Raw genomic sequence first — 13035 nt, 5'->3', positions numbered from 1 at the left:
TGACCCAGATCAGAGACTCCGCCCAGATCAAGCCATAGTATTTTGTTTAACAGGCTCCTGGTCAGTCATTCTTTAACACCTATGTATGTTTTCTAATGCAATACATAGCTTGAAACTTTAAAAAAAAGTTAGTGGATTTAAGAAGTTTCAGAATATGTTCTTGTAGATGTTTTTTTTGTATTTAAAGGGTCAACCGTTTGACTATCAAATAACATAGAAGTCCGAGTGAAAAAAAGTACATTTTTATAAATGCGATTCCGTTTTCCGCCGTTCGTACGATATTTCAACAAAATATGGATTCATTTCAGTTGTTGATTTAGTATTGAAAATTTAACTGAATTATCTCCTAATAAATACGGTTTTTTATGTTTAATTTGTGTTTCTTTAAGAGGTCAGGTGCTCTTGTTCATTCATAAAATTACCGTTCATTCATACATTTATCATAAAATCAAAATCACTACAAAGGTTAATGCGTAGTGTCAAATTATTACCTGTAATCTAAAAATAGACAAACTTTATTTGCGCAAATAATTTAGCGGAACGAAACCCTTGTTGAAAACACATAACAATAAGTTCGTTTTCCTTTTCTGTCAAAACTCCGTAATATTTATCGATCACCTTACTAATGAAATGGACCCGTCCAAACGTAGTAGATGCCAAGTCGGTCCAGATGAAGAGATATTTACAATTTGGAATTGTCTAGTTTATTAATACATAGATTGAAAAAAAGTACGTCTTTTTAATTATCATGATCAAAACTGGGTTTGCATAACAAATGTCAGATGAAACCATTATCCTCGTCTTTTCAGTGAACAAGTCTACTACATTTGTTGACACTCGACGGTCCACCGTGTTAGCAATTTTATTTCACATGTTTTCGAAATATTGAAGATCATTTTTCGCAATGTTTCCTGAAAATTGATGAATATCAAAGCAACGTAGAGCTGTTTGTTCTTGTTCGTATAATAAAATTGAGAATGGAAATGGGGAATTTGTCAAAGAGACAACAACCCGACCATAGAAAAACATACAACAGCAGAATTAAGGTCACCAACAGGTCTTCAATGCAGCGAAAAATTCCCGCACCCGGAGGCGTCCTTCAACTGGCCCCTATACAATATATATACTAGTTCAGTGATAACGATTTAATGTCATGTTTGTCTGTGATGACCCCCCTTTTCGGGATTGCATGAGAATTGTAGTTATCTCGTACCCACATGCACTTGTTTCTATCCATAGGAAGGTCGACTATCCATATAAAACTATTTATATGGATAATCGACCTTCCGATGGATAGAAACAAGTGCCTGTGCTCGTACCGCATCAGAAGGACACATATCAACTGAGCAATAATGTTTGGAACTTAGTTTTAAAAATGATGACAAAGTAACATTATGAAAATATTTGTATTAAGCTGAAATATACATTTATTCTTTACATGTTTATGTCTTGTAAGATATTTTATTTCTTTCCCGTTTTTTAACATTTGCGTCTGGAAAGTTGAAATGTTTTAACTTAATCATTTGTGTTAATGGTTAAATATAAATTAATAATGAAAATTGTTAAAATTAAATCAATAAAGGAAATTATTGCCAAGGAAGTTACAAACACTACCAGGGGATAATCCATGATGATTTCTTTTTGAGTTATATGTTTCAGCACATGTATATTTGACCCCAACTTTAGCCTGGTAAACGTGTTGTCTCCTTGTGAAATATAAAACATATTAAAAATAACTTTCTGCTAAAGTCTTTTATTTATATAAAGTTAAAACCTTCTTACTTTTAACTAGACAACACCAGGGCCGTAACTAGCCTCTTTTAAAAGTGAGGCAAAATATACGGCGAGCGTAGCGAGGCGAAAAATTTTGGGCGAGGGGTCGGGGGTGGGGGCTGAAAGCCCCAGACGCTCTGAGAAAAATAATGCAAAATCGTGCATTCTGAACTATTTTTTCAACAATATTCTGGTCTCATAGCAATAACAAAATTCATTGTATTTTAAGACTTTTAGGTTTTAGGGATAACATCAAAAAAAAGATCGATATATATATATGTGATGGGTAAAGCAAAAATCGTAATTCTCATAATCCTTAATACCGAATCTGTCTGTCTGTTCTTGTCTTGTATTGTACTTGGACTTTGGTGATTTTTTTTATGACTAGATTTAAATATAGTGACAGTGCAGTATAATACTTTAAGTACTAGTACTGTTAAAGTCGACACTAGGGACCATCTTGACCTTGTTTTACGATATTAATGATTCTTTTATTGTTGGAGACCATCCAGCAACTATCAAGATGAAGAACAGGAATTACACTTTATCAATTGATCATTCGTATTTTTCTATACACTGACTTTGTGTGCGATTAGGTTACGTGCACGTGTACTCAAAATTCTTTTTTTTTTTGTTAAACTGAAGAGTCTGAACATGACTTAATGCAAGGGTAACCCTTCAATGTAAAAGGTCGTATGGCAATACATTGTTGTTGGTTTTTTTTCTATTTTTTTGATACCGTGGAATTGTTGACCATATTTCAATTTAAACCATTTCAGCATCTTTCTACGAAAAAGGCCAGTTTTGTTCTCTCTGATATCAAGTTCAATTCTCCATGCAGAAACGACGATTCATTTCTTTGTCTTGTAGCATCGTATATTCTTAAAATATTTTCTCGCACATTGTCTGGACATCGGTTGGCATGCAACCTTTCAAAATCACACGTTTACAAATGAAAATCAACACTCAGACTATAGTCATTAAGTAGGACAATAAATTAACAAAAGACAAACCCGGGACATAGAAGTACAAACAATCATTATAGACCATCAACTCTGAACTACTAAAAGTAAAATAGAAACATGGATCACGAAAAACATGAAGGGGCTACACCAGAGAGTGAAGAGAACTGGCTTCTTGCAAGACACTTTCCGTCAAAACAATTTGACAATCTTTTTGTTTCAGTTTTTTTTTTTTTTTTTTTTTTAATTTCAAACATGAGGCATTTGCCTCATTTGCCTCAATGTAGTTACGGCCCTGCAACACTCGTGTCAGGTTTAATTCTTGTATATATGTGGATGAAAAATAAAAGTCCCCAAACATTAACATGGCAGCAATTGCTTTTACAGCCTTTAAGGCTTTGATTCTGTCTTGAAAGATGTTTTTTTTCTTTTTTTTCCCGACCGACCGAACCGACTTTTTTATGGGTAAAATCCGTAAACCAACAAATTAAAAAACCCTGGCCTAAGTAGCTGTGGCATGATTGCCAATTAGACAACTCTCCAACCAAGTCATAATTTGTAAAAGTAAACCATTATAGGTTAAAGTACTTCAACATAGACTTGGCTAACACCGAACACTGAACAGCAAGCGCTAAAGGGCCCCCAAATGACTAGGGTAAAACCATGTAAACAGGATAACCAACAGTCTATATTAATCTGTATATAAAAAAAAACAAGAAACAATAAACACTTATCACTTGCTTATGAACAATGATGTTTATATATAGAATCTTTAAGATTCTCCAGTTGTCTATATTTGTACCATCAGGTTAAAAAAGACATCTGGAGGTCAACATACATTAGTTGACAAACAGTAATGATGAACAGGTGTTTATACAGCTATAAATTGTTTGAAATTAAAAAAAAAATAAAAATAAATAATCAGAGACTATCAAACATCTGCTCAATCTCAAATTCTGTAAATAATAAAAATATTAATATAAATAAAATAGTAAACTGTAAAGTGTTAATTCAGTATACAATTAAATAGTTTTTAAAATTACAATTTGTTGTAGAAATATACAGAATATTGATTTCATGCATCTGTTTATAAAGAAATCAATTTAAAGCAGTTTCTGTGATTTATTCTTGAATTATTTTTTTACAGGGGTGCATGTGGAGAGGTCAAGTTGGCATTTAAAAAAGGAACATGTGAAAAGTTTGCAGTAAAAATTATATCTAAAAAAAAGTTTTCCATTGGTGGCAAACATCAAGTTGTAAGTTTCATTTACTGACTGCACAAGAGTAAACAAGGTCTTTAAAAACACTCCTCATCATTTAGTGAATCAGAACTGAATAATTCTGGTTCACTTAAATTAATTATTACTTTACTGTGGGGACATCTATAATGGTTTTTATCATCCTTCTCTACGCCTATATCACCCTACTCAGGCGCTCAGTAATTCTTGTATCATGGCTTCGAAACAAGACCAGGCATTATCAGAGATGTCACAATGTCAGAGGAAAAGTAATCAAGCATGCTTTCATCAAGTGTAAAACTGTATGAAGGAGGGGACAAAGACCAGAAATTATAAGTTATCTACGTTCATATCTGTGGATATGGGTATTTTAACAACCAACACTTAAGGTGGTACCTAACACTACAGGGAGATCACTCTGGAAAAATCAGCTGAACGTTTCAATCATGTTGTATTGTTAAGGAAATTTTAAGCTTCTCAATGATCAAAATTAGGGTTAGTCAAAACGCTATATAATTAGTGTAATTTGTCTGATAAAGTGGTTAGTTCAATTTTTTTGAAATTTTTATATTTTTGTCAAATGGTCAAAGTTAACGTTTGTCAAAATTTTATGAAAATTAAACGAGCCAAATCAATTTTAGCCAAGGTGTTGGGTACAACCTTAAATAAATCATTTTGCTTACTGGCAATTTAACTCAAATAAATTATTTCAGAGCAAAATGTGTAATCTTGCTGAAAAAAAGGAATTCTATGGACATGTATTTTTTCTGTATTCATCAATCCAAATTTCAATATTTTAAAATCCCATGAAATAAGATACTATTGGTACAACTATGTGACAATTATGAATCAATGTTAATAGGAATATATATTATATTTTAGAATCTAAGTAATCAAGTTATGACGGAAGTAAAAATACTGAAAGCATTACGACATGTAAGTACTAACAATATTAAAAACATTTAATATTGGTCAGGAATCAACAATCAATGTATGCTAGCAAATAAAAAATCTTAGAATTTTATATAGAAGATGTTGGGCGAACATCAACTACATGGATCCAAAGACACAAGGTTTTTTTTCACTAAGAGTTTAAAACAGTGTAAACGTACGGTGTAAAAATCATGTTTAACTGTAGAAATTGCTGTCATGTTGTTATCATCTTAAATTAGATTGTCACATCAGCACTAAATGGCTATATTTGATTTCATGGTTTTGCAAAATTCTGCATATATACATGACTATAGTAAATTTTTTATTCGTTGTAAACTTAATTTTTTAGATCAACTGTAACAACAAAATCCATAAAAAATGGTATCCCATGAAAAGAATGAATCTGCAGTAAACAAATATTTCAAAACTTTTTGTAAAACCTTTGTAGAGAAAAACCTTATTATTTATTTGCCATTTTTCAGCCATGTATAATTGGTATAGAAGATGTTATTGACCTGCCAGAAGTTTTATATATAGTTTTAGAATTGTATGTATATTTTAGATTTCTGAATATCTTTATGTATATGTATTAGTTATAATCACTCCAATCTTGTATAGATATTTATAGATTCTCGTTAGTCATCTCAGCGAGATAGATTTTCTTGCTTAAGTCTGTACGTTGAAATTGAGATTACCAATGATAATCTTTTTATCCTTAGTTTCTATCGATAATTTTTCATATCACTCTACTGTGCTGAGAATGGAAATTAGCAGTCCGTAAGATCAAAGGATTTTTTTTTTTAAATAGCAATAAAAGAGAATGGCTTTTCGAAGATCACATCCATATCAATATTAAACACCAATATAGTCTTCAGTGTAGGGTTGATAGGATGCTTGATATTGATAAGTCCACACATATATGCTATATTGTAGACCTCAAATAGGTGGTTTAGGACAATTGTAGCCATATTAGTGCAATAAACCTTTAACTTTTTTCAACACTATTATACATTGACCCTTTCAACAAATTATTCTTTCTAAGTTTAAATGCAGTATGAATGTTTTATACTAATGAATACTTGATGTTATTGCATCATTTTATAGTATAAAAAGAAGTAAACAAAAATAATGAATTAAAAATATGACGATTACTAGTATATGGATTTTCCGAATATTTTTTTTCTGAATGTCTTTATATTTAGTAAACTGAATATTAATTAGAGGTAATTTTATAGTCTATATACTTACTCTGTTTTCTTTTACAGAGTAGAAGGCGGTGAATTATTTGATAAAGTTGTTAGTATAGGGCAGTACGATGAACCTACGGCTAAGTTATTATTTTATCAGATAATTCATGCTGTAAAGGTGAGTTGTTTGCATAATGTCTAGTTCACACGTATATTTAATTCAAATTGAATTCGAATAGAAAGTGAATCGAAATTGGCTAATTGCATTCACACACTCTTCCTTTTTAATCGAATTGATTTGAATTGGCTTATTCCAATCAACCAATTTGAAATAGAAATCAGTTTTTGTTGATACAAATTGAAACTTAACGTCATTCGAACAGTAAAGCAAATTTAACGCGCATTGCAATTTGAATTAGAATTTACATTTGGACGGAAAACGTTTTGTATGCAAATAAAACTAAATCAAATTAGTTAATGCTAATCGAATTCGAATTAGGTGTGAACGCAGCATAAGACAGCAGATCAATCTAAGCAATTTAAGGTTATTGCTTTGATTTAAGCTAAAAAATTCTGTGATTTAAAAGGAAAATTATGGTTGTATGGAGCACAAGCAACTCCTAAAAAGACATATTTTCCAGATAACAATTACAAATTATTCATCCAATGCTGTTTTCTGCATGTGTTCATCTAAAAGTCTGGATTTTGTTCCACTTGGCTATATAACTAAATTTACTGTAATTTCAATCTTGTTTGAACTATCAAAACGAATACTTTTAATAACATATTACATTTTTAGCTACAATCTAATACAAAAATAAATATTTGATTTCTTTTACTCTTATCAACCTCTTTATATGTGTTATTGGAGAATGCAGAATATTTGAAAAACAAAAAAGTTAAAGACAAATGAATGACTCAAGAGTTCAGTATTTTGAGTAATTTTTGTTTGTTATAAAACTTTCTCCTTGAAAGCATTTTATAATACATTTAATTTTTGCATTCAACTTGTTCATTAGTTCTTAAAAAAATTGATTTTAAACAAACAAACAAGTATTTGTAACACAGAATTAAAATATTTCTAATGAAATAATTGAATGTTCAAATTATTTCTAGTTTACATTTTTCTTATTTTTTCAGTATCTACATGATCAAGGAATTACCCATAGAGATTTAAAGGTAATTATTGGTTAAAACCAAAAGGGAATATATAGAAAAAGACGGAGAACTTGTTTAAAAGAGGGGCGAAAGATACCACAGGAATATTCAAACTCATTGATAAAAAATAAACTTACAGCGCCATGGCTGAAAAAAAAGAAGACGTACAGACAAAACGTAGAAAACTAAAGACCCCCCCAAAAAAAAAATTTTTAATTTTCCTTATTTTCTCCCTACACCAAGTCTTTTACCCATATGCTTTTTATTCACTTTCCTTTATGAATGAAACATTTTGTTAAATATTTTTCAATGAGACTGAAAATTGAATCTTAAAAAAACCAAAGAACAACTTCTTTACAACATACAAATAGGAGTTAACTGTATTATATTTTAAGCTCTGACGTTATCAATTTGTGAATTTATGGTCACAAATTAAGTTTACTATCTTGAATGAGTAGTTTGTTGTTTGTTTATATGCGTTTTTCTGGTGTCAAATACATCATATATTTCATGTATTTTTTTTTTATATTTTTGTACATTATTAGTGACATAGTGTGTTAGTGACCTAATATGATAAATATGGGGTCAGTAAATTTCATATGGGGGGTGAGAGCTTCGTTGCTCTCACCCCCATATTAAATTTACTGACCCCGTATATATCATATTAGGTCACTAGCACACTATGTAACGAATTTATCTTAGGCCAAATAAAAATGTGTGGTTCCAGCAACCCTACAGTCCCTACTTTTTTTTGCCAAAAAATAGCCTACCCTAAAGATTTTATTGTCATTTTTCATTAAGCACTGTTAAAATCAGAATGTTGCTCCCATAGACTCAATGTAAAAAAGAAACCTAAAATAAAAAAAAATTCCTACCTACCTACCCTAACTTTTTTTCAGATGTAACTGGAACCACACATACTTTTTTATTTGGCCTTACTGACTATCTTTATTTGTTGAATTTAGATGAGTTGTCTCAAATGCTATCATAACAAATCTGCTTATTTCTATATTAAAGTGGTCAAGAACCTTCTTCAATTTGTCTGCATTAAAAAAATAGTTCAAACAATAACTATTTATTATCAACAACCTTGATATAACAATATTAAACAGAACTTTCAATACTGTTAAATAATCAAACAGTTCCAAGTTGTAAATCCACTACTAACCGTGTATTGAATTAAGCCCCGCCTCCCTACTAACCTAATATTGAATATACAGGGTCTCCAGGAGGATACTTTTAACCAATCATATTCCTAGAAATGTATAGGAGGTTAGATAATTAACAATCCATTGCTATGCTGTGGGTAATCAAGAGTTACAACCATGAAAAGTTGAAATACACAATTATATAAGTAACTATTCTGAAAGTGGCGAAAGACACAGTGTAAACTGTGTACTCAAACACACTGGGGGTGATTTTTATGCCCCATTTATTATGCCCCATTTATGGGCATTATGTTTTCTGGTCTGTGCGTCCGTTCGTCCGTCTGTTCGTTCGTCCGTCCGTTCGTTCGTCCGTTCGTCCGTCTGTCCCGCTTCAGGTTAAAGTTTTTGGTCGAGGTAGTTTTTGATGAAGTTGGAGTCTAATCAACTTGAAACTTAGTATATATGTTCTGTATGATATGATCTTTCTAATTTTAATTCCAAATTAGAGATTTAACCCCATTTTCACGGTCCACTGAACATAGAAAATGAAAGTGCATGTTTCAGGTTAAAGTTTTTCAGGTTAAAGTTTTTGGTCAAGGTAGTTTTTGATGAAGTTGAAGTCCAATCAACTTGAAACTTAGTACACATGTTCCTTATGATATGATCTTTCTAATTTTAAAGCCAAATTAAACTTTTGACCCCAATTTCACGGTCCACTGAACATAGAAAATGAAAGTGCATGTTTCAGGTTAAAGTTTTTGGTCAAGGTAGTTTTTGATGAAGTTGAAGTCCAATCAACTTGAAACTTAGTACACATGTTCCTTATGATATGATCTTTCTAATTTTAAAGCCAAATTAAACTTTTGACCCCAATTTCACGGTCCACTGAACATAGAAAATGAAAGTGCATGTTTCAGGTTAAAGTTTTTGGTCAAGGTAGTTTTTGATGAAGTTGAAGTCCAATCAACTTGAAACTTAGTACACATGTTCCTTATGATATGATCTTTCTAATTTTAAAGCCAAATTAAACTTTTGACCCCAATTTCACGGTCCACTGAACATAGAAAATGAAAGTGCATGTTTCAGGTTAAAGTTTTTCAGGTTAAAGTTTTTGGTCAAGGTAGTTTTTGATGAAGTTGAAGTCCAATCAACTTGAAACTTAGTACACATGTTCCTTATGATATGATCTTTCTAATTTTAAAGCCAAATTAAACTTTTGACCCCAATTTCACGGTCCACTGAACATAGAAAATGAAAGTGCATGTTTCAGGTTAAAGTTTTTGGTCAAGGTAGTTTTTGATGAAGTTGAAGTCCAATCAACTTGATACTTAGTACACATGTTCCCTATGATATTATCTTTCTAATTTTAATGCCTAATTATATTTTTTATCCAATTTCATGGTCCATTGAACATGGAAAATGATAGTGTGAGTGGGGCATCCGTGTACTTTGGACACATTCTTGTTATGTGTATTTTTATATATACAAACAAGTTTGCATTTCAAAAAAGATAAAAAGTTTCAAAAAACAAGATATTTAAATTTTAAGATGAAATCTCAAAATTATCTAAACTCTATGAAGATATCTAGTAGTTCATGGCTTTTAAAAAATGTTTAAAAGCTGTTCTCTGTGCACACAGGAGTGATAAAGTTATAGTAATATTTTGATCTTGTTGTAGCCAGAGAACATATTACTTGCCACAGATGCCAATGAAACATTGATCAAGGTATGTATCAGGGTAGTGAGACTGAAACTATAACAGGTATTACTGAACTGGTTAAACCAACCATTGCTTGTTGTTTGCTCAACATTCAGTGGCAAATTGTTTTGCAAATTCAGTCAAAAAAAGAACAAGATATACAAATGGAACAATCAAAATTCATATTTTGAAGAGACAAACATCGTTTTATAAATTTCAACTGTACTGAAGTAGTTCCATTGTCAAATTTATAATATTTTACAGTTTGTAGGTATTAACTCAAAAAATACTTTTTCACTAGATTTTGTTAAAAAAATGAAATAGAATTTGACAGAAAAAGACAAGGCGCACTCAGACTATGTAAATCATAATTTTGTACTTTTAAAAAAGTTACTGTATTTGTTTATCTTAACTATTGCTTATGTATTTATATTGTATGTTTCTCTGTAAACTTGTATTTGGTTTTTTAGAGAATAAAGTATCTATCTATCTAATATCTAAAATGTTAAAACAAATTATGTTATCACGATAAGCAAACTTTAATTTTTATTCTGACTTGTACTGAGCAGTGTAATGAAAAAAGAATTTTATATTTTTTATTTAAATTGAAAATACTTTAGATATGAGACGAAGAACACCAAACGTGCTGGTAGAAATACAAAAATATGGAAGTGAATCTTACAATTAATTTTCTCATCAGTAGTAATTTTAGATTGTAATATATTACAGGTTACAGATTTTGGTTTATCAAAGTTTGTTGATGCAGGGTCTATCATGAAGACATTTTGTGGAACACCAACATATCTAGCTCCAGAAATTCTTATTACAGCTGGAAGTGGACAGTACACAAAGGCTATAGACTGTTGGAGCTTAGGAGTTATATTATTTATATGGTATGGCTAATTCTTTGTTTAACACCACTCCTACATTTCCTAATATGATTGAAGCAGGGCATTAATTTTTTCTGATCTCCGCATATGTCTGTATGTGTTTGTTAAAAGTTTTTGAAGTTGCTGTGTTGTTGAAATGTACCGAAATTAATATTTCTTTAAAGATAGGTTTTAACAAGATTTAAAAGTTGAGCTCACAAATTTGAAATAGAATTGATTGTTACTTTAATATAAAACTAGAAAATAGAATATGCATAGAAACTTTGTAAAGAGGTAATAGAAGATGAGATGAATAAATATTTAGTAAAAGTTGAAGTATTTCAAAACTTGATAACAAATCTCTTTTTATTTGATAGTATATCAGGGTACCCTCCATTTTCTGATGAAAGAAAGGACATGGATCTACCCAAACAGATTCTCGGTGGACATTTTACATTCCCTAAACAGTACTGGAGCAATATATCAGAGGATGGTAATTTAAATCTTAATTTGTAATGCTGCTTACATCAGAAACTTATCCTAAAATTTAATTATAGAAAAGTATTCAACAGTTCTCCATGATAATAGAAACTTTATATTCATGGAAGTTTATGAAACTTTGACACAAAACTTTTAACAGATGAATGGACACTATAAATATAGGATAACATGCAACTGCCTTTTAAAGTTTTCTAAGATCGATAACTTACCATAAATTTATTGAGTAAATAGAAATTTTACAAGCTTTTAATGATTAAAAGAAAGGAAGTATCCAATTTATTTAGTGTAGAAATCTTATGTAATGACAAAAAAATTTGATTTATGATTTTTTTTTCTCCTTTCAGCAATTGATCTTATTAAGAAACTTATGACTGTAGATGTGAAGAAAAGAATTGTCTTGAGTGATGCAATAAACCACCCATGGTTCAAGGTCAGTTGAGAAAACTCAAAGTTGCTTTAAATGCTTAAACCTTGCAATTGATTCTTGCATAAAGACAATTAATATTCAGGAATTAATTGCCATGACTCTAAAACCAAATGCATATCAAATAAGAGATTTGAAAAAAAAGTAAGAACTCCAGAAGATAGCCAAAATTTAATTTCTTGAACTAATTCATTTAATTTACTGTTACAATTTATCATATTTATTTCTAAACAACTATCAGACAAGTGTATTATCCCTGAATGGCATGGATGTATCCCAACATTCGATCACAGATAATTGCAATTTTTAAAATAGTGAAGATGTTGACTCAATTTAATAAAGTTTGATGCTGAAAAGCTATTTAATTGTTGGACTTTACATTTTTAATGAGGAAATTTATGAGATTTTATCCTATGGTTATAACTTATTGATTCAAACAATTAAAAGCCTTGAAGTATAAGGGGAGATAAATCAAAGCTTTGAATTGTAAGGGGAGATAATTTTGATGATTTATTTTTTTATTAACTTTTATTTAGTGTTTATTTTCTGTAAAAACCTAAAACCTGTAATGTTACATTTGAATTTAAATGTCCTTTAAGAAGTAAAAGTAATATAGTAATAATGGTTACTTTTTATTTTCATTCTGTGTTAAGTTTCTAAATTATTCCGATATGAACATATCTAATTCAAATTGTGTTTTACATAGTTCTGAATTTAACACGATTTCTTTGGATATTGTGTATTACATAGAGATTAATACATGGCCTTTTCCATATCAGCCTGGGTATCATCCCGAGACCCCCATAACAGCTCGAGACGGAGTTGAGGTGCTGATATGGGTTGAGGGATGATACCCAGGCTGATATGGAAAAGGCCATGTATTAATCGCTTTATCATATACTTCCAACAATAGTTTTATGTAAATAAACTCATTATAGATACCAGGACTAAATAAGGCAAATAAACAAATGCAATAACTAAAACAGTCAAAAACTTTATAAAGAAGTTAAATTATGAATCAAATATACCTTAATAGTCCAACAACAGCATCACTACCTCCATATATATGTATGGTAACATTTCCTATAGAGGCATTTTGAAACATTGAAAATTTGGAAGAGTTTTATGATCATTATTACTCCA

At 30.4% G+C, this 13035-nt stretch overlaps 1 protein-coding gene across 1 annotated transcript in view; it reads left to right on the top strand.

Moving 5' to 3' along the window:
* Positions 1–13035, top strand: part of LOC139527220 (serine/threonine-protein kinase Chk2-like) — a 36118-nt gene that overhangs the window by 16810 nt on the left and 6273 nt on the right. The window contains exons 6-14 of the mRNA XM_071322550.1: positions 3883–3991; positions 4856–4909; positions 5389–5453; positions 6172–6271; positions 7234–7272; positions 10078–10125; positions 10828–10991; positions 11345–11460; positions 11813–11898. Coding sequence (XP_071178651.1) covers positions 3883–3991; positions 4856–4909; positions 5389–5453; positions 6172–6271; positions 7234–7272; positions 10078–10125; positions 10828–10991; positions 11345–11460; positions 11813–11898 — 781 coding nt within the window. The remainder of the gene's footprint in view (positions 1–3882; positions 3992–4855; positions 4910–5388; positions 5454–6171; positions 6272–7233; positions 7273–10077; positions 10126–10827; positions 10992–11344; positions 11461–11812; positions 11899–13035) is intronic.

Source organism: Mytilus edulis, chromosome 6, assembly GCF_963676685.1.
Source record: "Mytilus edulis chromosome 6, xbMytEdul2.2, whole genome shotgun sequence".
Lineage (NCBI taxonomy): Eukaryota > Metazoa > Mollusca > Bivalvia > Mytilida > Mytilidae > Mytilus > Mytilus edulis.
This window is presented reverse-complemented; position numbering and strand designations above follow the sequence as displayed.